Source organism: Peromyscus leucopus, chromosome 4, assembly GCF_004664715.2.
Source record: "Peromyscus leucopus breed LL Stock chromosome 4, UCI_PerLeu_2.1, whole genome shotgun sequence".
Taxonomy (NCBI): Eukaryota; Metazoa; Chordata; class Mammalia; order Rodentia; family Cricetidae; genus Peromyscus; species Peromyscus leucopus.
The window spans coordinates 70,617,610-70,644,315 of NC_051066.1; the positions used below are offsets into that span (position 1 = coordinate 70,617,610).

The 26,706-nt window shown below is 41.1% G+C and overlaps 1 protein-coding gene across 1 annotated transcript; it reads right to left on the reverse strand.

The window, feature by feature from the left end:
- Positions 1–2,963: 2,963 nt before the first annotated feature.
- On the reverse strand, positions 2,964–4,146 carry LOC114699667 (non-histone chromosomal protein HMG-17-like). The gene has a single exon (XM_037204431.1). The coding sequence runs from the start codon at positions 4,144–4,146 to the stop codon at positions 3,775–3,777; it is 372 nt and encodes a 123-aa protein (XP_037060326.1). The 3' UTR covers positions 2,964–3,774.
- Positions 4,147–26,706: the final 22,560 nt, after the last annotated feature.

Genomic DNA, 26,706 nt, shown 5'->3' on the forward strand with positions numbered 1-26,706 from the left:
CTTTTGAAGTAAAAAAGTCACTTTATTCTTTTGATATTGCAGGAGCACGGGGTTGAGAGATTTTTAACTTCTTTAAGGGGAAACTTTGGCGCTCTACAGAAAATTTAAATAAAAAAGGTATTTTTTAGGGATAGCTTTTAAAAATATTTAAATTTATAAGGCTATGGAAGATTTTAAGTTATAAGATATTGTAGATGTAACCAACCATCTTATTAAATAAGAAATACAGAACCAATGCAAAGAAGAAAGCCAAGAGATCAGAGCTAAGAGCCTTACCCACCTGCTGCAGCTAGCCTCTTCAGCCAAGAGACCTCTCCAAAAGAGAGCTACTTCCTGTCAGTTTGTCTTTATATAGACTTTCTGTTCTGCCTTCTCATTGGTTGTAAAACCAACCACATGACTGCCTCATCACTCTCTGTTGGCTGTATCCTTGAACACACAAAGGCGTGTGCCACCAATGCCCAGCTTTTGCTAAGGCTCTAATAGCTCTGACCCCCAGGCAACTTTATTTATTAACATACAATTAAAATCACATTTCAGTACAAATAAAATATCACCATAAGATATTTTATATTATGATGTCTTTACTAATATTTAATCTTAAAAAATACACAAATAAAAGACAAAAGAGTTAGGACCACCGCTATGAGCATCAAACACTAAACACCAGAAACTGTGATGATTGTATCTTATGATGCAGCAAGAAAATGACCTAAGCAATCTGGCAAAGGGTCTCTCCTTGCCTAATGTCTAGTCAAGGCTAACAGAGACTGATTTAAGAATGAATGTCTAATCCCCTTGTCCCTACTAACTTTGTTATGCTTTAGCTATTTTGATAAACTGAGTCATACAAGAAATTGTGATGTTCTGTAATGGTGCTCTATATAAGGACCAGGGAAGTAAAGCTGCCAGTCTCCCTATGGACTATATTCATGATTTAAAATTTTAATTTGATACTAAAAGAAGCTTCAATTCAGAAATTGTTATTTTGTAAGGCTCAAACTTAACAGAGATAAATCTGTGAAGTCCTAATCTTATAAGAGCTACTAACTTATTGTAAACTGTTAAAGATAATTAAGACATGATGGAAATGGTCAGTGTTGGCAGATATTTCTTTCCTACCTGCCAGTTCCTAAATAATTGACATGGAGATTTAATATTAATTACAGATGTTCAGCCAATAGCTCAGGCTTGTTACTAGCTAACTCTTACATTTAAATTAACCCATATTTCTTATCTGTGCTTTGCAATGTGACTTGGTACCTTTTCTCAGTATAGCATTTTCATCTTGCTTCTCTCTGCTTCTGTTGGTGACTCCTTAGACTTTGCCCTTCTTTCCCCCAGCATTCTTAATTTGATTCTCCCATCTAGCCTTATTCTGTTCAGCTATGGATTCCTTTATTTATACCAATTATAGTGACATATATTGACACAATATAAAGGAATATTTCACCCACAGTTCCCGAATAATTACTCAGAAACTTAATATTAATTGTAAATCCTCAGCCAATAGGTCAGACTTGTGACTGCCTAACTTTTACACTTAAATTAACCCATATTTCTTATCTATGTTTTGGCATGTGACTTGTTACCTTTTGTCAGTATGGCATGCCCATTTTGCTTCTCTCTGGATTTCCACGGTAGTCCAAACTTTGCCCTCCTTCTTCCCAGTATCCTCCTAGTATGATTCTCCCACCCAATCTCTTCCTGCTCAGTTATAGGCCAGTTAGTTCTTTATTAACCAATAAGAGTAATACATGTTCAGAGTGTACAGAAGATTATTCCACAGCAGGTCAGTCACCTTATAAAGGATCAAATACTTTAAAGTGTTCAAAACTATACTTGTAGTCATGCTAAGCACTGATGTAATTAATTACAAAAATAAGCCTTATTTAGCTTCCTGTGTGTGTTTTCAAGGTTAAGCCTAAAGAAAGTAACTAAAAACAAGCAAAGTTTAACTCAAAAATACTTGATAATGGTCCTCAAACTTGTCAGACTTCAGCTGAATATGGTATTTAAGCTGTTTAATGGAAAAAGCTTACTAAGACAGACAGACCCTAATCTTAGTGGTGAGCCCAAGGTCTCCAAAGAAGATTATGGGGCATGCAGATTCCACCTAGATTGTAGTAATGCTAACCACTGGGTAAAACTACCCCAATGCCTCCCTTAACATTAGGACCCTGCCCAAACTGTGGACAAGCAGGACTCTGGAGAGTTGATTATATCATACTTTGCCTAGAAAAGCAAGGTCAGTCTCCTAAGCTTCTCCTCTATAAGAAAATCTCAGAAAAATCTCTCAGACTTGGGCCTGGCTGCTGAAGACTAATGCTGCCCTAGGACCTCTGCCCCCCCACTGAAGCCATTGACACCAGAGGAGCCTGGGGTGACCATCTAGGTAATGGATAAGTCTCTGTCATTTTAATCGATACATAGTCCATTTGGATTATACTCCATGCTATAATTTATCCTTCTCAGATCTCTAAAGGCATTGATGACTAGACTAACTGTAGCTTTGTCAGCTTGTCAGCAACAAGCAACCAACTCCTTCCCCCAAGGTTGCAGCCACCTTGTTAATTCATTTCATATGTACAAATCAGGCCTTGGTTTTTCTAGCTATACTGGGTGTCCTGCTGAGAAAGGCAGACAGGTTTGCCTTGCTAACAGGTTTCATATTAAAGAACAAACAGGTTTCAAATATCATTTTTCCTGTTCCTTTATTTAAAGGAACTTGCTTTACAATGACTGTTGTCAGTAGTGACTACTCATGCCTCTGATAAATGATTAGATGGAAAAAAAGTTTAAGGACTGTGCAAGTTCTGAGGGTCTAAGAAAGTGTTCTAAGATGTATGAAAGTCTGAAGATGAGAAAGCTTAAGTGAGTTCTAAGGGTATAAGATAATGGTTTAAGGTATGTGAATAATGGGAAATGTTTCTGACTCTCCCCATGCTATTGTTGTAATGAGATTTTTTTTTCCAAGCCAAACTGTATCCAGCTTTATTAAAGATACTTTCCATAAACAATCATGGTTTTTCAGGCAGGACATGGGCAGACAGTCATTAACAGTATACAAGAACTTCCAAACTCCCTTCTTGTATAGACTACCAAAATCAGAAAGCCACTATAAAACCCAATGACTCTTCATTCGATGCTTTGAAAAGGGGGAGAACTTAGAGTGAGGGCTGACAGTTCACATTGAGGATGTTGTTTAACAACTTTTCACAAGCCGACCCTGACTTTCAGGAAACCAAATGAACACGGCAGAATTATCAATCTGAAGATCCACAATCTTTTATAAAAGGAACTGCTGCTCTTTTGAGGACACAATGATACCACTGCAAAGTCCAGATTGCCTGATAGACTGGCAAAACCAATTTTGGGGGTCAGGTTCCAACAGGTCTCTGGTTTGAAGGGAGTTAAGTCTATGTTGATGGTCCAGGGGAGGAAGACACAGAAATGAATTTAGTTTCCCACACTAGGCCATGGTGGTCACACATGTCAACACCAGGACGTCTCCCCTGAGAGCCAAGAGGAGTCTTTCAATATTAGCAGGGAAAGATGTTTTCCAACATCAACCATCATCAATCCAGCTTGGGAGACATTTTGTTAGTGACACATGTTCCTTCCCCCCCAAAACAATGAAGTGTTCTGTGTGCTAACAACATAGTTTAAAAAAAAAGTAAAACAAAATTCTGCATTTTTATAAAACTTGATAAAAAATAGTATTTCAGACTGTACAGTCACCAGAAGTACACAGTTATCAAAAATGCACACATTTTACTTGGCATCTCCAGCACCTTCAGCTTTTTGTGCCTGGTCTGCTTTGGCATCTCGGTTCTCTGCAGGATTATTCGCATCCTTCCCAGCATCGGCTTTCCCCTTCTTCCCTTTGGGGACCTTCTCTCCCTTCTTTGCAGGGGCCATTTTAGGCTTGGGCTCTGGCTTTGGAGGAGCAGGTTTAGCAGACAACCTTGCAGATCTTCTCTGTGGCTCGTCCTTCACCTTGGCTTTATCTCCTTTAGTATCCCCTTCAGCCTTTCTTTTGGGCACGGCGGTGGCGGGGGACGTCGGCACTGAACGCGGGGATGCGGCGGTGGGTGGGTTTGGTCTGTCCAGGGGTCGTTCTCGCTGCTTCTTCACACTGCTCATAATGAGATTTCTTACAGACACCTGTTAGCTGCTTGTTCTAAAATGTGGAGTTTAGTACAGATTACAAACAGTGGTAACACTAATATATCTAAAACTTTTATTCCATTTTGTAAACTAAAAAAAATAATCATAAACTTCAGGGAATTGTGGGAGTCATAAGACTTGGAACCACTTCTCACAGGTCAAATGGACTCCAGATAACTACAGCCTGTTTCCCTATCTGCCTATTCCTGAGGATGGGATGAATGTCTCTCCTCCCTGGTCTTGGACCGCCCCACCCCACCCCCCAGCCAACTATCAGGAAAGTTCCCATCTTCCTTTAATTTCCTTAACTTCTGTCCCTAGTCTATTATCTGTCTCCACAGATTTCCACTTGGTTGACAGATACATCCAGGAATCAGCTGCAGACTACAAACTGCTCCCAAAGGCTGTGAGATCTGGACTTGCAGAAAGTTGACGTGAACCAGTTCAGCTGATGTGACTGCTCCCTGTCTCTTCAGCTCAGCCAGCTAGACAGATGCTTTTGATGAAGGTCCCATTGCCTGAATCCCCTCCAAGCATTTAACTAGCATTCTAGCCTTCCAGTATTCCTGGGCTGTGACAACAGTGTCCTGGTTTCTGAGGAAGTAGTTACAGAAGAGGGTACATTGCCCCCTGTCCTCAAGAGGCAGGGCTGTTAGGTCAAAAGGTAAGTCCCTGGCATAGGGGGCAAAATGCCTATTGGTATACCAGGAAAGGTACCCGCTAAAACCAAATAGGTTCAGATCTATAGGCAAATAGGTTCATTAGCTACATTAACTCTATAATATGATAGGACACTGGACCTGCTCTATGTAGAATGAGGATATATTATATGGCTTTAAGAAAAAACTGTTGTTTCTATATCAACCACTAGGGAATCATTAGAGTTAATCTGGCTGTATTCAAAGAAACATTTAAAAAAAAAAGGGGGGGGGACCTGATAGGAAATAAATGGCTGGTGCCCATTCTTATTTTTGGGCTCCTCCTGGACAGTGACTGATGCCAGCCATCACAGGGCCTTTGACCCTTCTGTTTCTGCTAATTATTGTTGGCCCTTGAATCATTAATGTCTTAATTAGATACATAAATTCCCATCTGTGTGCCATTAGTTGATGGTTATTAGTTCCCAATATAATTAGACGCCAACTACACAGTCGAGGATTTGACTCAGGATACAGTTCAAAGGGGGAATATGAGACCAAAACAGGAAGGGCATACTTTGCCAGTTAATGGGAGACCAAAATAGGAAACATGTACCTTTCAGGTTAAGGGTTCTGTTTGCAGTTAAGTCAGTTAAGAACAAGTTCATGTTTGTCCTATACAGGTTTATGGGAGCCCACAGAGGCTTCCTAGGGAGAAATTACTCAGGGTCAGAGAATCTGAACTTGCTTTACCCAGTAGGGCTGCATAATGGGATGATTTGACCACGGATGTGTTCACCAGGTGTTTAGAAGGGTCTACACTTGGCTATATGGTGTGCTTTGATCTTGTAAGGGCGAGAGGTCTTGCCTCTACCCTTGGCATATTATAAAATTCCCTTTTCAAAAAAGGATGAGGCTGCTGGATATTGATCCAGGCCCTCCTGACGTTATCCTGTGTTTCTATCTTTCTTCTCATCATCTAGGTCTCTCTTTATATCGATCATTTCTTAATTCATGTCTCCTCCACCTAAGAACCCTTTGAAAGGTGGGAGCTGGACTTCCACATAGGTTAAGGTTCTGTTTGTAGTTAAAAAATAAGTTCCTGTTTGTCCTGTGTTAAGTTCTTGCAAGTTAAGGTTTCTATTTGTAATTAAGAATAAGTTCCTGTTTCCTCCATTTTTCAACCTACGGTAAACGCGCAACCCCATTCGCCCTTGTTCCTCCCCTTTCATTGTATTCTCTAACCATGTGTAACAGCCAAGTATCTCACCCATTGGGGGGTGTCTCTTTCAAGTCCACTTAGGGTGAGACAGCCAGCTGGCCAGTACTGGGTGCACCCCAAAATACAGCTTGCTTTAATTGGATTTGGTCTTTTCTCCTCACAATTTTCAGGTTTAACACACCCCAGAGTGTAATAATCAGAAGTTGATCTTAATGGCTTTTCATAACAGAATCCTTTACTGTTAGGCCGTCAAAACCAGCTCCCCCCTCCCCATAGTCCCTTAAACCTCTCTTCATATAAGATAATGTCCAAGAGACTTCGTAGTTCAAAAATCAAGATGAAAGTACTCTTGCAAGCACTACATGCAAGGCTTTTGTATTCTTCTTAATTTTTCTTTTGATGCATGCAATCCTGGTTTTACATTAACTATGGGAACACTTGTTTTGTGGGATTATGGAAATTCCACAGTTTGTCTTTGATTGCTTGTACTTGATGTTGCATTTTCTTTCTGCTGGAACTGTGAAAATGTAGCACAACGCAATTTACATCTTTCTCCTTTGTCTACCAGCACTTCCTTAGGATTTCCTGATGGATGAGGAAGGGCAGGCAGGAAGAGAGGTCACCCACATTTCCTTTATCTTGTGTGTGTGTGTGTGTGTGTGTGTGTGTGTGTGTGTGTGTGTGTGTGAGCTGTCTCAGACTGCTGTCACAAAATACTGGACTCAGAAGCTTAACCAATAGAAATTTATTTTCTCCCAGGTCTGGAGTTAAGTCTGTGATCAGGTTCAAGTATGCTTGCTTGCTTTTGCGGGCCCTCTTTATGCCTCCAACATAGCTACCTGTGCACTCTGCCTTCCTTTTGAGGAAAGAGACTAGAAAAGATCTCCCCCTGCCTTCCTCTTTCTCTGTCTGTCAGTTTATAAATCCTGTCTTCAATTTCTGTCTTCTCTCATGACCACAGTTCATTTATTTCCTCAAATAGGGTTTTACTGTGTATCTATGCTGGTCTTGAACTCACTATATTCCCCAGGCTTCCTCAAAGATGTGGAGTTCCCCCAGGATCAGCCTCTTGGGCTATCCCACCACTCCTAGCCCCAAGTTAAACTTAATTATCTCCTAAAATATTGTCTCCAGACCAAGCCATTCTGGGGATTATGGCTTCTGGGCACATGTTTGGGTTCATAGCATTTGGTGTCACTATTTTCCACATGAGTGGTTAGCCATTACAGGAGAGTAAGGTGATTAAACAAAGGGTCTGATAAGGTTTCTTGATTAATCTTTTTTCCCCTACGGATTGGTGTGTCTGTTTTGTGCATTTGTGGTGGACTCTCGGGTCTGTTAGTGCTTCCCAGCCTCTTCCAGCTTCTTCAGTCTTAGATACAGAGAATTTGCCCTGTATTTCTGATACACTTCCCTGAATGTCCATGTGTTAGGGGACCACAGAATCCTCTGCTCGTGGGTCACTGAAAAGATCATTTGTGAAGGTATGGCAGTGAACCACAGATACATATATTGTGTCTTTCTCCTCTGCTCCTTCATTATCTCTTTGAAATTTACTTATGAAATATAAATTCAAAAATATTATTTAAAAGTTTAATAAAGGGATAGCAGAACATGAAATCAGACTTGGGAACTTTTAGAGGTCCCATTGTAAGAAATAATATTAAATATTAGGCCAAGCATCCCTGCATAAATCCCAAGTTTCAAACAGCTAACTCATGCAATGAACCCAGGACCTGGTACCACTGCCTAGTTGCCTCCCAAACAGATCAAGCCAATCAACTGTCTTACCTATTCAGAGGGCCTGATCCAGTTGGGGACCCCTCAGCCTTTGGTTCATAGTTCATCTGGGAGGAGGGGACTGGACCTGCCTGCCTGGACTGAGTCTATCAGGTCGATCTCATTCCTCAGGGTAGGCCTTGCTCTGGAGGAGGTGGGAATGAGGGGTGGGCTGGGGGGAAGGGGAGGGGGGCAGGAAGGGGGAGAACAAGGGAATCTGTGGCTGTTATGTAGAACTGAATAGTATTGTAAAATAAAATAAAATAATAAAAAATATTAAATATTAGGTTTTTTTTTTTTTTTTTTTTTTTTTTTTTTTTTTTTTCCTGTCAGACACTATAAAACTTTCGTTTAGGACAAGGAATTCAAATCTTGATCTTAACAGCATTTCATAACAGGATCCTTGACTGTCTAGCCAACAAAACCAGCCCCCCACTTCCCATAGTCCCTTAAACCTCTCTTCAGGTATATGGACATAACACGATGTGCAAGACTCATAGTTCAAAAATCCAGAAGAAAGTACTCTTGCAAGCACTACATCTCACCCACTTTGTAAGACTTTTATGCAAATCTTTTTTATGTCCCTCATTTGTAAAACCTTTGTGCCAATGTTTTACCCCTCTCCAACACACCACTAACTACCTTGTAAAGCTTTAATTTATGCAAAGTCCCCAACTACACCCCCTTGCATTTCAGGAACTTAAACTTCTGGAGTGGCTGACATCTTCCCCTTTTCCTTTATTTCTTCTGTACCATATCTTTTAAAACTAACCAACCAATTGCAAAAGACTGTGAGGTTGAACCCCAGTCAGTGGTGGAAAGATACAGTTTTCACCTGCCTGCATTAAAACAAAAGCCAAGAGTACTTCCTGTCATGGCATGATTACTCTTCTGCTTGAGGAGTGCCACATCCTTCTGATCACAAGTATATCTTCGGTTTGACAAGTCTCTTTGATTGGAATGTTGTTGTCTTTTTCATAGCCCCAAACTAACTTCGAACCCCACAAACAAAGCCAGTCCTGCTCAGTCAAACTCTGCGAAGCCACATTTCAGCTTTTGTGGCCTGCTGTGCCACCTTTTGCTACCAGTTACATTTGGCCACATGTAGCAGAGAATTCTGATTACAGATTGCTCTGGGCTGGTGAAATGGCTCTGTGGTGACAGTGTTTGCTGTGCCAGCCTGACGGCCCGAGTTCTATCTCCAGAAGCCAGGCCTTTCCTAGGGAATGGCAAGTTTGAAGAGAACAATGCAGTCTGATATGATGGCCTCACAGGGTCCTCATGAAGTAAGCACATTTCTGAAATCACGTCATACCAGGCTTTGCGTTTGTGGCTCTTGATCTCCTAACGGTAAGGTAATTTCCCTGCATTTTTAGACAGAAAAAACCGCATGCTAGGCAGGAAGAATGAGAAGAGACAAGCACTCAAAAAGCCAGCCATTGCCAAAGAGCTTGACTTTATGTGACGTTTTCTTTTTGGAAGTTTCAACCAGCAATATCAGTTTACTTCTCATTGGTCAAGACTCTGTTACTTGGCCTTAGTTCATTCATGACAGCCTGGGGGAGGGGGGGTGGCATTTTCATCAGAGGTAAACAAAATCAGTGTGATTGACAAAGAAGGGTGGAGTGGATGATGGATAGGACCCAAGTTGGACCTGTCAGTCAAACTGTCCCCCAAATCAGCAGAATGATGTTTTTATGTCTGTGGATCAGAAATACAGACAGGGTGTGGTAGCTCTGACTTGTGGCTATACTGTCTGAGCCCTCAGAATCTGGGACTAACTTAAGCAGCTGGAAGGTAGACTTCACTGAAGTTCCCATCTTGGATAGAATAACTTAAAGATGGTCTCACTGAGGACTATCAGCTGGATAGAATGTGTGCTCTCCATGTGGCTTGGGTTTCTCTCAGCATGGAAGCTGGGTTCTGAGAGAAAATATTTGATGTCTTGACCAAAAGCTCCATGATCATTTCTGACATGCCTGTGAGTTCATCATGTATATTTCCAGGTACAGGCAAGTCATTAAGACTAGACAGGCTTCAAGGAAAGGGGACCTTCACCCGTTGATGAGCAGGTGGCAAGGTGGAGCTCACGTTTTGGAAAGACAGGTTGAGTGATTAATTGCAGCCACTTACCAGAGTTGGCTGTGTAGTTCAAGGATCAATAAGAGTTGGTTATAAAGGTGTTTATTTTCTTTCATGAAAATCTGATCTCATGAGAAGCAGAGCCACGATGAGTTTTTAAACAGATTATTTTTGGTCATTGTATTATTTTATTTTTTTAACCAGGCAAGGATCTAACTATTCATTAGATCTTTTCTCCAGTTTGTTTATTATATAGTGTAAAAATTATATATAACAATAATGAGGCAATAATCATTGTTTTGGTGTGTACAGTCCTATGGAGTTCAGTACTTTGTTAGATTCTTGTTATTACTATCACAAACAGGATTTAGAACTATGCTAATACACTCTCAAATTCTCCCATGCTTCTCTTCTACTTAGGCCCCTGTCCAACTTCTAACCTTTGGCAACCTCCTGCTTCTAGGAAAAGATTGCTTTGTTTAGTAATGTTAAAATATGCCACACATATGCTGGGGGATACTCAAGGTGAGGCCAATTGAAAAAACTGGAAGTAACAGAATTGTTTTTTCCTCTTTGTTATTTCATCTGTCTGTATTATTTATTTATTTATTTATTTATTTATTTATTTATTTATTTATGTTTAAATGCATATATGTATTGTTGTGTGCACATGCAATTTTTAAAGATGTAAATTGGGAGGATTGTTCAAAAATGGATTGCTGGTAAAGATAAATAATCACAAAATTCTTGTAGGCTGCAGACTTAGATTAGCACCCAAAGCAATTTCCTCTGGGGTGAAAGTGGCAGTGTTGTTTAAACCCAGCCTTTTCCTCGGCAGATGGGATAATGTAAAAGGTGAGGAGGAAGAGGGAAAAATAATGTAGTTTTCAGAGTTGGAATTCTGATTACCAAAGGAGATTGTAAAGATTCTGAAATTACTTCCTCAAATTTTTACCTACTCAGATAGCTCGTATGCTCCATGGAAACCGGAGCCATTTCTCAAATCCATTCCAATTCATGACCAACATAGTGGCAGAGTCCGTGGACGTTGGCAGGGGCAGGGCAATTGGTGTTTTGATTCTACTGTATTTTCTGAAGCAGGAAATAAACAGCATCAAATAAGCAAATAACTTAAAAATTTTCGGATAGCTCTAAAATCTCTACAGAAGTAGAACGGGTTACGAGACAGATGGATGTGTTATGATTGGTCATCTGGAAGGTTTTTATAAGAAGGTCACATTTGACTTGACATCTGAATGGCAGTACAGCCACAGCCACTAGACAATCAGATAGTTTTGGAATTTGATAGCAGATGGGATTAATGAGTATTATTTTTGGCTTGTCTGCATTACTGATTAATTTTGAAAGACTATGTGAGCCTGAGAGTGTTTAGAATTCTTAATAAGTAGTAATTTGAGTGGCTCCATCATTGGAGACTGGAGCATGGCTTGCACCTAAGAAGGTACCAGTTTGGCAACTATGAATTCTTACATGGGTTGTGCTCATCTGAATCATAGTTATCCCATGGGGCAGCGAGGCAAATGAGTCAGTTCTCTGATAGTCTCTCTAGTTTTCTCTTCATGGGAGAGGGCTCTCTTCTGGGATGGTAGCTTGGGACCTGTAGGAAGCCCCCGCAAAAAGAAAACTAAAAATTCAAAAGATTGTTTTTCCTCTGGAAACTCAGAAGAGAAAGAGAAGATGGAGAAGGAGCAGATAAAGTCTGCACCCATGACAAGGATCTGACACCTGTGAATGAAGAGTGGGAAGGAGGGAGGATCATCCTGGAAGACTCAGACTTCAGTGCAGTTCCATGAAGTCCTGTGGAGCATGAGAGGGAAACACAGATGGTTGTCTATTAGAGGAATCCTGTTCTCAATGGAAATTGTCCAGCTTTGGAGGCTCCATTGTCCCTAGGTAACACATGCCCTTGTTCAGAATGCTACAGCAGGTCTCAAAGGCACTGTCAGCTCACCATAGCAGGCTCTTCCTGAAAGGAAGGGAGAACAGTGCATTTTTTTTCCTGTCCAATATTCCTTTGCCTTGACTAGCACCCCATATGCTAGCTTACTTTCATACACAGAATGCCACCATCGGGCCTTTGCCCTCTTCAAATTAATTTAATGAGCTATTTAGAAAATGAGCATAGTGCAGTTTGTTTCTGTTGATATGCAAGGAATATCAATCACCACGATAAAATTGATGACCATTAACTTATTACTTAATTAAGGTGTATGTTTTTTTTTAATGTGTGTGTAGGTTGGTTCTACAGGTGGAGAATTTGACTATTTGACTCTGAATTCAGATATGTAAATGCATACTGACTGATGTGAATGGCTTGCAGACTTTTGCTGGGAATTCAGGGCCCAAAGATGATAAAACATTATTGGTGATGTTGGAGCATGGGGATGAAGGCACTTGGGATCACCCGAAAGTTTTGCGGAATTATGTACAGAAGAACTTACCTTTATATACCTAGGAGTCAGTTAAGCAGATTGAGAATAAAATTAGGGCTGAGGTTAGTGTTCAGCACTTGCAGCTGGATCGAGCTTGTGGATCAGGATTAATGTCATGGGCTTCATTCGCCTCTACGCAGAAGTCATCTCCCATCCTAAATGAAGCTGAGTGTGCTGCCCCTCCATCGGACTCAGGAAATTCTTTCCACTGCAAAGACCCCTTACAGTTGCTGCCTACTTGAGTTACACCTCCAGTTTCTGATGACTCTGGTTTGAACTCTCTTTTTGTCCCTCCCCACCCTTAAATCAATAGCTGAGTTATTATTCTTTTCTCTTTCTCCAGATGCCATTAGTAATTCTCTGAAGCAAGACACACTTGACCCAGTGGTGACCAGGAGTCTCCAACCAGCTTTCTGACCTTGTTTAGGAAATGTATAGATTTTTCAGGTTGTGTGATAAGTCACCAGGTGGCACTGGGAGAGCAAAGAGAAGAGTAGAAAATAAATGGAGTTGAGACTCTTGCAGAACAAATGCCATGTTAACTTAGGAAGTCAATATGTAGAAGGAGTTGTCTAATTCTCTGGTAATTAAACTTTAAAGAGAGGCTTGTCTGGTTCCAAGTAAACAAACATAATGATCTTTTGGATTTTTAGTTTGAATGTATCATTAAGTCTTGAGCTGGAAAATTTGGTTTCCATTTCATTCATTTTCTTGGGTTGGGAAAAAATGAGAATGATGTGGGGAAAAAGAAATTGCTTTTGGAGTAATAAGGGAGGGGTGTCCACCACCCCTCCTGACTTAAGCCTTCCACACCCAGTGTCCCCATCTACTTTCATATTAACTATGACTTGCTATCTACCCTCTTCCTGAGAAGAAAAACGATCCACAGAATCTGAACTGTGTAATCACAGAGACTCCAGCGTTGATTTCATGTAGCAGATGGCGAGGCAGCAGCATGAAGATGGAGCAGAAAGAACAGAGCCACAAAGGTTCAGCCAGTAGTTGTGTCAGTAATGATCTCTATGACTCTGTAAGCAGCTTTGATGCCAGGATCCTGCCCCAGGAAGTGGGCTTTTCTAAGCTTTGCAGACTTTCTCAAAGGCTAACTGAGCATTTTAGACATGTTAGGCAATGTGCCTGGCTCTTGCTGGCCTTTTGAGCTAGACACAGGTTAAGTCTCAGTTGCATGTCACTACATGCCTTGCAATCCAATCTCTGCACCTATCACCACTGTAGCTAGGGTTAAGCAGAGTAATCTGGATGATTCAATGTTTGTTCCTATTTGGGGAATGTTCCTCTGAATATCCTCACTTGATTATTCTTGGATGGTGAGACTCATAGGTCAATTAACATTTGAAAGCTTCCATCTGGATTTTTGGCATTAAAATAATAACATTTTCCTCATATTTAACATCAGCAGTAAGGTCTGCACGACATATAGAGGGATGGAAAAAATTGGATTAACTAAATCTGCCACTGTAAAGATTGAAACAACTGGAATGCCTATGTGGCACCAGCCAATGAGGAGCAGAGAGGGACATTAGTACTGGGGGACCACTGCCCTTTGCCCTGTGTAGCTGTCACTCACCCCAGTTCTATCACAGCCCTCAGAGTTTAAAATCTCTCTCACATACATAACCTCTCAAATCTGTTTTATTACCCCTCACATGGTAGACACATTCATCCTTGCCCTTAGGCCATATGAAAGAACAGATTAAATAGTGTCGTTTTTAAAAGCTGAAAGCATGGGGCTGGGAAGACAGTTCAGTAGACAAGAGTGTGCAAGCGTGAGGATCCGAGTTTGAATCCCAGGCACTCATGTAAAAAGTTTGGCATGATGTGTGTGTCTATAACCCCAGCATTGAGGAGCAGAGATAAATGGATTCTGGAACTTGCTGGTCATCCTTCCTAGCAGAAATGGCAAGCTCCCAGAACAGAGACCCCTGACATGCACGCACGCACGCACGCACGCACGCACGCACGCACGCACGCACGCACTCACGCGCGCGCACGCACGCACACACACGCATACATAGAGCTTGAAAATGCTATTAGCATGTTAGATGTTTCCTTTTTAGTTACTATTGAGATTAGAAAGGAGGATTCTGGGGGTGATTTAGGTTCCTTTTCACAGCTTTGGGGGAAGTTAGGAATAGCAGTAGTTTGTAGAGAAGCAAACACACTCTTGCAAACAGAAAGGAAGTCAGCACTAGTGCATAGCATCCTTCTGGTAAACCATTAAAACTTGTGGCAGGTAGTGTTATTCCTGGCATATTGTAGGTCTTCGGGACTCTATGAATCTACCCAACGGCTGAAGGGAAAGAACCATGGTGGGGTTGGGCTTTGAGAAGGAGTTACCCTTTTAGTCCAAGCACAGAGATATGGTTATCCCCTTTTCTCCCACATGAGAATAGAGGAGAGGTGGCTGTGAGGTAGCATAACATCTGGGATGTCTTCAGCAGTAGGATCTTATCATGTAGTTCTTATCCAAGAGCCATTGCTTAGCTTTTCTTGTTTGTGGCCTTCTAAGTCCTTCATGACTAACGTTTCTTAAGGAAGTTGTCCCACACCTGGCACTGGGCTTTTGGTTACAAACCTATAGCTTCAAGGAGGAGCTTTTACCAGCCTTTCAGGGTATCTTTGAGATTGTAGGTTTCAATATGGATTTTTTCATATCTTTTGTCTTGCTTAGTCCTCCTCTTTTCTATGTGTCTCTTTATTTTCCGACTCCCTCCCTACTTAAAGAACTCCACTCCTAGCGTTCCCCTCTCTTCTTTCATATTACCTATGATCTATTATCTGCCTAGACTTCTGTCCTCAACATGAACTTTTGCAAAGATTTGAGGAAAGGGACAATTGTGCGCCCACTTGTGGCCACATCAAACTCCAGGAGACAGTCTCAATCCAGTGGTCATGCAAATGGCCCTGATTAAATCAAGTAGCTCATAGAACAAAGCCAGAAGTCATGATTCTGGGAAAGGGACTGGTAGAAGAGGGGGGCAGCTGGTTGGGGAGGGAGGAAATGAGAGAGGGAAGAAAGGATAGAGGAACCAGGATGCATTGTATACATGTATGGATTGTCAAAGAACTAACAATAATAAGAATAGAAGTCCAGGCTGTTCATGTAGATCTCATCCATTTCTCTGTCATTGGGCGATCCCCATGTCTTTCTTGGGGTCCTGTTTTCCAGGTAGCCTCCCTGGTGATGTGAGTAGCAGTCCATTCATCCTTGTCCCACATCTAGCATCCTCCTATGAGTGAGTACATACCATGTTGTCTTTCTGAGTCTGGGGTACCTCACTCAGGATGATTTATTTCTAGATCCATCCATTTGCCTGCAAACCTCATGATGTCATTGTTTTTCTCTGCTGAGTAGTTTTCCATTGTGTATATGTACCACATTTTATTTATCCATTCTTCAGTTGAAGGGCATCTAGGTTGTTTCCAGGTTCTGGCTATTACAAACAATGCTCATATGAACATAGCTGAGCAAGTGCTCTTGTGGTATGATTGAGCATTCCTTGGGTATATGCCCATCCAATGACTGAGGGATCTGGATACAGAGATCCAAGGCTAGGCCCCAGGTGGAGCTCTGGGAGTCCAATTAGCAAGAAAGAGGAGGGTTTATATGAGTGAGAATTGTTGAGACCAAGGTTGGATAAAGCACAGGGACAAATAGCCAAATGAATGGAAACACATGAACAATGAACCAATGGCTGAGGGGCCCCCAACTGGATCAGGCCCTTTGAATGGGTGAGACAGTTGATTGGCTTGATCTGTTTGGGAGGCATCTAGGCAGTGGGACCGGGTCCTGTGCTCATTGCATGAGTTGGCTGTTTGAAACCTGGGGCTTATGCAGGGTCGCTTGGCTAGGCCTGGAAGGAGGGGACTGGACCTGCCTGGACTGAGTCTACCAGGTTGATCTCAGTCCTCAGGGGAGGCTTTGCCCTGAAGAAGGTGGGAATGGGGGGTGTGCTGGGGGGAAGGGAAGGGGGCGGGAGAGTGGAGAACAAGGGAATCTGTGGCTGATATGTAGAACTGAGTTGTATTGTAAAATAAAATAAAAAAAAGAAGAGAAATCCTTGAGGATGTTTAGCATGAATGCTCATAAATACAGCTCAAAGATTCCCTGAAATTAGGGCATTAGGAATCATCAGGAGAACTAACTTGAGGTTATTTGTCTGTTTCTTAATACTTTTGTCCCAAGGGCTACTTCTCCAGCCTTTGTTCCTATGGTATCATATTTCACTTCCTTGCTCCAACTTCTAATTCTTTAAAGGGGGCCTGTAAATTCACTTGCTTGTCATCATTGTTATCACAGGAGATAAAGAAATCTATCAATTTTACTATTTCCTGCTGCCTTAGTAATAACTCAGACTGTGTCTTGGTCATTTACTTCAAGGGACACTATAGTGATACCACCATGGATCACATCTATCCAAATCATTCCAAAGCCATCGGTGTTTACTTAAGTTTTAACAGATCAAATCCTATTAACATATTTTTCCTGAGGCCAGTAACCATTACTGGGAGAGAATTAGGGAGTCTTATCTCTCAATAATGGATTTAAAGTTTCAGTTTGTCTCTGTGCAATGATTTTTCAATGGTATCTTGTCTCATAAACCTTTAAGAAAGCATTCCTAGCTACTGAATAATGATGCAAAGCATGTTAACTGTCAATATTTTCTAACTTTTCTTTTTGGGAAGAGGGAGGCGGGAAAGCTTTTATACCTTATAGTCCTGAACTTTCATCTCTAGACATTCATTCAGCACACACTTACTGAATTTGAGCACTTTCTGTATGCAAAGCACCAAGTCAAGGGCTGAAAGTACAAGAGAATTAAGAAGATTGTCCTGGGACTTGGAATGTCTAATATGTGAATGCTGGCTCTCTTTTTCGATTCAGGAAGCAAGCACCCAGGGTTTCCATGGGTGGTGCTATATTTCTCAAAGGTCTGGTGTTAAAATTCGATGGCTTCCTCAATGCCTTTATGTGCTGTATCCTGACAGAACAGCATTGGCTGTAAGTGTATGCTGTATTACTATACAGTTACTGAACCCAGAGGCCTGCTATGAGTAATCCAAGCCACATGTGTATGTGGTGAGTATTATTAGACAGGTGTATACACAGACCATTGAAAGCACAGAACAGAGGTGGGTAATGGAGACAGTAATACTCGAGCTTGGCTGTAAGAGGTGAGAGAGTTCTCTGGGTAAAGGTATTCAGAGAGTAAGCCTTCCTAATCTCTTCCCCACACTGTAGAAACCTTTCCTTGATGCCACTCACACGACATTCAAAGTCATTTTCATTTACTTGTGTGCTCTGCTCTTGTCAGGAATCACATTTCTACTTAAAAAACTTATCCTCTGAACTTCAGGACCCTCCAAACTCTCCAAGCCAATCTGATGCACAGCTTTCTCGGATTCATGATGACTTGTGAGATAAAGGTTGTTGAGATGTTGATGAGAACGAGAGAAAGCAGACTGAAAAGTAGAGGCGTTTGTGAGCTGGCCGCGCCAGTTCGCTACCAGATGAACGCTGTTGCACCTCTGCTCTGGTTGCGGGGTTTTCAGCTAAGTGTGCTTGTCTTTTTATGTCTGTCCGTTTAATGCTTGCTGAACACATCAGTTCTTTAAAAGAGTCACATAGACATTTGATGGTGTTTATTTCTCCTCCTGTGTAAATGAAGCATATTTAAGTCATGCGTGACATGCATGGGTTCATTGCATGCATGTATGTAATACTTACATTGAGATATGATAGTAAAGAGGCCCCTTAGGCTACAGCTTTATGTGTCCTGTCTACTGCTGAAGAGAGACTTGTATATTATAGGCCACAGTTGGACTTTGTAATGTAGCTTAGTATGTTATGTAATGTATAATGTTAATGTCTAATATTTGCTGTGTGGTCTGTGGTGTTTGATTGCTGGTATCTCATTTTATTAAATTATACACTGTATTTTGCAATGCCATTACAAAAAACATTTTTCCTTCTTCTCAATTCAGTATTGTATTGGTGTTAATCTGGGAATCAACAGAGTTGGAAGTTACATGCTTGACCATGTCTAACACTACCTAATTTTCATTTTACAAAGGACTAAAAATGAGTTTCACTTCCTATTTTTATGCCAGACCCCAATTTACAACAATCTAAATGCGGTCTGATGTTTGGTCTCTGTGTCTACACATATGTTGTTATGAACTTCATATTCTGTTACTTCTTGAATATATTTGAGTGAACTATTTGAGTATTGAAAAGTGTTTAAAAATGAACAACACAAACATATTTAGGGCAGATTAATCAAACTCTCTTAAATACAGGTAATCATACACCGACCTTAGAGGAATTCGGTGAAGATTAATTGGGACAATTTTTATAATATATTTACTTAGTACCTGGTGCATCATGGATGATCAATAATTTTCAACTATTTTGATGTCAGTGTGTTACTGTTGTCTCATTTTCTGGCATCAATGGTTAGACCCATGAATCATAAAAAAATTACAAAACACAGGTGCTGAATATAGCACAGTTGATCATTGAGTATGGCTATGACAAAGTGGTAGCTATTCTTACTCTATAAATATCTCTAAGCTGGTGAACCTACCATTTCTAAATTCATTGGCTTGAATTCTTGTAGTTGCTGTGTTATCTTATTGTTAGCTTGAGTTTGTAAAGTTAACCCTCATATGTCTCCTAAATTCTTCTAAGAAATTAGTTTATAAGTCAGGTGGGTACTCACACGTTGACTGTGAACTCAGCCCTTAACTGTAAGGAAAGCTAGATGTCAATATACCATCTTAACAATGAACACTTTACCCTCCAGGCAGTGCTATCTTGTGGCCCCCAAACCATAGACTCATACACCAAATTGCCTCTTTAGTCTTTTTTAGGGACACATTGACCCCAAACTTTTAAATCAAGATGCACAGATTTACTTTTCCAGATTCTTATTTCATAGCATCATTATAACAATCTACCTGAAGGGGAGTAGCAACTTTATATGAACCAAGAAAAGAGCTGGAGAGATGGTCCAGTGGGTAAAGGCATTTTTGCTGAGCCTGGCAAACCTAGTTCAATCCATAGGACCCACATGTGGAAGGAGAGAATTGACTCCCTCAAGTTGTACTATGACCTTTACGTGAATGCAATGACATGCATGAGAACACACACACACACACACACACACACACACACACACACACACACACACAAAATGAATAAAATATAATAAAAACATTAAGAGTATAGATATTGAAATAATTTGTGAATTTGTTGTGATATTTTTTCCTATTGGAAAACAGGGGTAGCAAATGCTCACAGACTTGATACCTAAGAGGATAAAACATGAAACAAACAACACAATATCAATATACAATATAATACCTATAAGTCCTACCTTCCAAAGCGTTTTCTACATGATCACCATTTTGTAGTGACTAGCGGTTAATGCACAAACTCCTAACTCTTCAAAGTCCCCAGAATGAGTGATTGTGAGTGCTTGGCCATTGCTGAGATGTCTATATCAACCACTTCCTCGAGGCTCAGGAAACACTGCAGAAGAGGAGGAAGAAAGAATTTAAGAGCGGGAGGATGGGGAGGACAGCTGTGAAATGTTGACCCTGGACAGGGCCTGGCTGTTGAACTCATAAACTCACAGGAGCTGTGATTACCTACACAAAACAAAGCCAGCCAAAAGTCAAGCATAGATGGGAGAGGGGTTCAGGAAGCCCTAGCTGAGGAGGGATTGGCAGTTGGTGGTTGCTAGGAAAGGGGAAGTAATGTTTTTTAGGGGTGTGGCAACTGGTAGGTTGTCCATGAGCAGACACACCCTCATTCTTATGCCTATGAGCAGAACTGATTTTACTTAGTAGGATTTTTTTTTAAAGAGAGGGATAAAATGTGGTACATATACATAATGGAGTACTACTCAGCAGAGAAAAACAATGGCATCATGAGGTTTACAGGAAAATGGATGGATCTAGAAAAAATCATCCTGAGTGAGGTAACCCAGACTCAGAAAGACAAACATGGTATGTACTCATTCATAGGAGGATACTAGATGTAAAACAAAGGATGACTCGACTGCTACTCACAACTCGAGGGAGACTACCTAGTAAAGAGGACCCTAAGGAAGACACAGGGATCACCCAATGACAGAGAAATGGATGAGATCTACATGAGCAAACTGGTCGTGAAGGGGGGTAATGAAGGGCAAGGGTTGAGGGAAAGAGAGCTTAGGGGAGTGGGAGATCCGAGCTGGATCAAGAAGAGAGAGGGAGAATAAGGAAAGAGATACCATGATAAATGCAGACCCCATGGGAATAGGAAGAAGCAAAGTGCTAGAGAGGTCCCCAGAAATCCACAAAGATGCCTCCACTATAGACTACTGGCAATGGTTGAGAGAAAGCCCCCCCCCCCCCCCGACCTACTCTGGTGATCGGATGGCCAAACACCCTAACTGTCATGATAGAACCCTCATCCAATGACTGATGGAAGCAGATGCAGAGATCCACGGCCAGGCCCCAGGTGGAGCTCTGGGAGTTCAATTGGCAAGAGAGAGGAGGGGTTGTATGAGTGAGAGATGTTGAGACCACGATTTGAAAAATCACAGGGACAAATAGCCAAACTAGTGGAAACACATAAACTATGAACCAATAGCTGAGGAGCCCCCAACTGGATCAGGCCCTCTGGATAAGTTGAGACAGTGGATGTGCTTGAAGTGTTTGGGAGGCTTCCAGGCCGTGGGACTGGGACCTGTCCTTAGTGCATGAGCTGGGTGTTTGGAGCCTGGGGCCTATGCTGGGACACTTTGCTTAGCCTGGGTGAAGGGAGGAGGGGACTGGACCTGCCTGGACTGAATCTACCAGGCTGAGCTGAATCCCCAGGGGAGTCCTTGACCTGGAGAAAATGAGAATGGGGGGTGGTTTGGGAGGAAGACGGGGGGGGGGGCAGAGGGAGGACAGGGGAATCCATGGCTGATATGTAAAATTAAATTAATTATAAAATTAAAAAAAAGAGAGGGATAAAGGGACATTAAGTTGGAAGGGAGAAATGTTGAGAGTTCGTAGAGAGTTGGAGTAGGAAAGGGGAGTGGATATAATCAAATTACAATGCATGTGTGTATTTCTCAAGAATAAATAAAAAAGTCAAAGTAAATAAACACATAAAAGAAAAAAAATCTTCCCAAAATTTAAGCTTCGCTTTCAGTTTTAGAAGTGTTGTGTTAGGAAATTTAGAATGTAACATTTCTCATTTTCCCTGGCTTTTTTTTTTTTTTTCAATGTACTTGGTGTTAGAATGTCTTCCCCAATATCAGTTGAATTCTTAACTTGTCCTTTTGAGGACTTCATCTCTGGAAACACAAATTTTAGATTCCTTTATTTCCCTGGCCAAGGTACTGAAGTGGCAGGTGACTTGAGAATATTAACCATGTTGTGTTCATCACAGGGATGAAAGAAAGTAATGTTTTGAGGCGTTACTCCAGGGCTGTGTTTCCAATATTCTAGACATAAAATGATTCTCTATGGTAATCAGGAAGCCCAGAGAAGTAAACATGCTGGCTCTGAAGTCATACATTAACCCTTTGATAAAGACATCATGGGGCTGGGGAGAGCGCTCAATGGTTAAAGTACGTGCCACCCAAGTGTGAGCACCAGAGTTTGGATCCCCAGAACCCACATAAATGCTGGCTGGAGGGTGGTAGTCCTCCTTTAATCCCAACATTCTGCAGAGAGACACAGGGTATCCTGGAACAAGCTGGCTGGCTAGACTAGCTGATACAGCAAGCTAGGTACTACTGAAAGTCTCAATGAATATGGTAGAGAGCAGTTTCTCCACTGCTAAAACAAACACGGTTCCAGGCAAACCAGGATAATTGGTCTCTCTATAGAACAAGCACAGGTGGATGGAGGCATATCTTTCTTCATATCTTTTCACACATTCTGGTTAAAGAGCACTTGAGTCTCCAGGGGGGAAATAAGTGTTTTTTTGGCCTTGCTGATAGGGAATGATGGCACTCTTCCAGGTCTTCTCTGGTCTCTGAATGAATGTGACTTACCCATTTGTCCACCTGCCTAGATAAAAGATTTGAAAGAGAACTTTTGCTATGTAAAAATAAAATATCCTTCATTTCAATTAGCCCGTGAACTGCGGGACTGGAATGAAGGGGTTCAAGACAGTGAGTATCGCATAAAGGCTGTGGCAGAATTGCTTCTGAGCCTTTTCACGCTCTCTAACCTTCCTTATCCAACTACATTCTCCATTAGCATGGACCATGCCTGTGCAGTGCATGCCACATGCCCTTCACTTGATGAAGATATTGTTCCCTGCTCACACCACTCCAGCTGTCAGGACTACAGTAAGACTCTTTACTTATTCACATTCTTGAGACATAACTTCCAGTCTGGGATTAGAGAGGAAAAAGTGACAGACACCACACTCTTGAGACTTCATGCATATTTCCAGTCAAACTCCAGTTCCCTTTCTTTTTTTTTCTTTTTTTTCTGTATCTATAATATTTATTCATGGTTTCTATATATGGTAAAAATAGTCACTGAATATATTAAATTATTTTTACATTGTACAAGGGAAAAATCAACTTAGCACAACTTAACACCTTGGAAAGCTAAAGGAAATGGCTCCTATCTCCACACTGAAAAGCCAAGTTGAATTTGATTGTTTGGAAATGTGGTTTATCATTCTTGAACTCACACCAACAGTTCTGCCCCTTGGCTCTAGACGGTTTGTCATACATACTGAATTATATATACCACACAATCAAATAAAAAGCTGTCTCATACCATATTCTAGCTAGAAAATTCCCCTCTCAATTTTTACATCATTCCCCATTTTATATGTAATCAACAAGGAGAAAGGCTTAATTGTGAATTAACAAATAAATAGGCTCAATTTGTTGAAATACAAAAAGTGCCCCAAAGGAATCTTCAAATGGCATTAGAACAAGGGTGACATTCAGTCCCTACTTAGCTTGTACCAGCTGAAGACAATAGTAAGCGAGGTATTTGGTACCTCAGTGCCTGTAAGTTAAAGCTGCAATTGTCTAGTAATGTCATAAAGTGACAAGCTTTGTGATGACTCTCCACTCAGTGGCACAATGGGGATTTTACCTAAGCAGGTTTACCCTTCTGTTACTGACTCACTAGCTTCAACCCAAATTCTCTACTCAATTTTAAATCCATAATATGGGGAGGAGGGTATAATTGTCCTGTTGTGACTACCACATAAAATCACAGATTGCTTCTGGTTAAAGCAGGATGATTCCTGTCTAGTTGCTCATTATTCTATGCAATCTAATAAAGGTGATCCCTTGATTGGGTGTTCACCTGCACTTGAGTCTAACCACACCATGGTTGAAAAAAAAAAAAAACCTCAAGTCTGTAGAGGAAAGAAAAACACTAGGTAGATTAAAGGAGGGTAAATAGTAAATAGTAATGCATTTTTAGAGCAAAAATTTCTGTACGGCAAATATGACAGTGGTTAGCAGAGGTTGTCCATTTTTTTTTCAATTCCTTTTTTTTTATTATTATTTTACAACACCATTCAGTTCAACATAATAGCCACAGATTCCCCTGTTCTCCCCCTCTCGCGCCCCTCCCCCCAGCCCACCCCCCATTCCCACCTCCTCCAGATCAAGGTCTCCCCGGAGGACCAGGGTCGACTCCAGTTCCCTTTCTTGAGATTGTGATGGATCGAATGTATACTTGCAATGAAGAATGTATCATAGGAAACTGTCATTTACTGCGTGTCTTTATGTGACTGTGAGTCTCTCAAAGATATAGATTGGCTGGTACCCACAGAGAGTAGTAAGAGTTTAATTGGTTGAATGCTGGAGATACTGAAATGTATTCTTACCTGGGTTCATAAGCAATTAAACATATACTTAAAGAATATTGACAGATACATTAGTATCAGCTTTGAACTCTTTCTAAGAGATATTTCTAGCTGTTTTCCTTCTATTAATGGCCAGAATGAAGACAGAACTCATTGTTTACATTTGGGAGTGACGAGAGGCCAGAAGGGCAAACCAATGCCCTGAGCAAGAGTCTGAATCTACAGAGAGAGGAGGAGGAAGAAGGAATGATGAACTAAGTACAGGATAATTGAATTTGGAGAAAATACAAATCACTCCAGTTTCACTTAAAACAATCATCCACATTCTGGACTAGGGGGAGATGTAGTTTTAAAATAAAGTGTTCGTTAAGAGTCTAGTGGGAGCTTTAGTCAGTCAACAAGCTAATATGGCTTTTACTCAATTTTGCATATTATTTGCAGAAGTGAAGAGAAGTATGGGAAATCCCCACTGCATGTCTTACTTATTGGTTACAGTTCCATACATACATTTTTTTTTAAAGGATCACGCTAAAAAATTCAGAACCATAGTTTAAAGTGAGAGTTAAGAGGAGACTGGGGGACTCAGACACAGGAGAGATTTTTTATGAGGGAGTCATTGCATACCTACTATATTAACAGATACTTCATGTTTTGTGGCTCAAATGGTGGATATTTTAAACAAGTAAGGGAGAGGTTGTTGCTCATTAAAAAATGTAGAAATCAGGTACTTCTATTAAGCAAATGGAAGCTTTCCAATAGGCTCTGGTTTACTTTTCTTAATTTGTGATTTGCATTGGGGATGAGATTCGGGTGAGTCCTGAAGCAGCTTCCAATTCAAAGATGAGACCATCTAACCATGTTACACTTAATTTGTGGCTTAGTTGGAGAGTGCTCTATGACACAGGTGAATAAGAATGGCCTTTAGTCCAAGTGGAAATGCTGGAGAGAGGTGCTTTGCTCAGAAAAGAGTTGCCAAGGCTTCCTTTGTCCCTCACTTTGTATTCAGGGAGCATAAAAGAAAAGATCGAGGCTGATGGATGGTAATTCATCTGAAAGGGAAGGAAATAACTCTGGTGCATGCGGATGGTAAGGGACGGTGATGATGCTTCTCTATGTCCTGGATTCTGCACCGGGAGAAACAAAGGAGCTCAATCAATGAAAGTGTTTGGGGTGGGGGATGAATGATGAAGAGGTATGAGTTCCATTTGAGAGAGTAATGGTGGTTTAGTCTCACAGACTGTGGCTCTAAGCCCAGCAGGTGAATCTGGGACAATTGATGGCTTCTGATATCCAGCAGTTGCAGTGTTTCTGATCTAGTACTGGGGCCAAGCAGCACTCAAAGCTGCAGACAGCTTCATTTGTGTGGGCCCATCCTTCATGTAACAGCAAACCACCTTCCATCAGAAAAGATGAATGAGAAAACCATTTGGCTTCATATGTTTTCATCATTGTGTTCTGTATTCTGTTCACACTAGTTTTGGTTTATGTATTTTGCCTCCTTCCCTCTGAACTATGGTGCAGAAGGTACTTGGCATTACCATACCTCAGGTGATGGGTGAAATATGGATAACAGGACTTCCTTCATGAGCTGTGTAGAGGGGTGGACCTCCTCAGGAGCCAGAGAACAATATGCCCTGTCTTGTCTAGGAATGGGCAGAGGTTCACTGCTGCTTTAATTCTTCAAGAGCAATTCCTTTCTCAATTATGAACAAGCAGAACTCCTTTCAAAAATTAGAGAGGGGAACTAGTCAAGCTTAATTGAACGTCAGCAGAAGGTAGGATGTGTCCTGGTGTTAGATGTAACGTGAAGCAGTCCACTCAAGACATTGAACTCAATGTCTTGTGTGTTCAAATTGCAAATGTACCATCTCTGAACATCTATGAAGTTAAAAATATATTGCTTTCTTCCTAGTGAATTAAAAGAGAAAAAGCAGTTAATAAACACATTCAATATGAATGCTCTGGACTTGTGTCTGAAGGTGACAAGTGACCCCTATAGCTGGAAGTCTAAGGGAAATCCATGAGTCTCCAAGATGCATGCAGAGTAAGTCAGGCATTCATTCTTTCATCTCAAGACTTGATAAAATATTGTGCTGTAGAGCACAGGACCTGACTTTTTGAGTGACTGGTAGTAGGTCAGATGACCAAATATGGATGTATAGAAAACACGTTTCTCATGATCAGAAATGATAAATATTTGAACAGATGGATATGCCTTTCATTCCTTGAACATTAAAATATAAGCTTGTACCAAAACATCACATATAGATACATCATATGCCACAAATATGTGGTAATAAAAAAATAAGAATCAGGAGTGCTTAGAAGAATGGTCATCTGAATCTTTGTCGAGTACCTAGTGGCTGGCCTGTTTGGAAGAGTAGGAGTCAGTGTTACTAAACATAGGGACTGGCACCTGGTTTTGCTAAAGGGATCTGTAAATGGGAAGCCACCAGCACAGCACATACCATGGGCCTGACAAAAATGAGAATGAGCTATGTCTGAGAA

Excerpts from the sequence above, each read along its gene's own strand:
- LOC114699667 (XM_037204431.1), bottom strand. The coding sequence starts at position 4,146 with ATGAGCAGTGTGAAGAAGCAGCGAGAACGACCCCTGGACAGACCAAAC.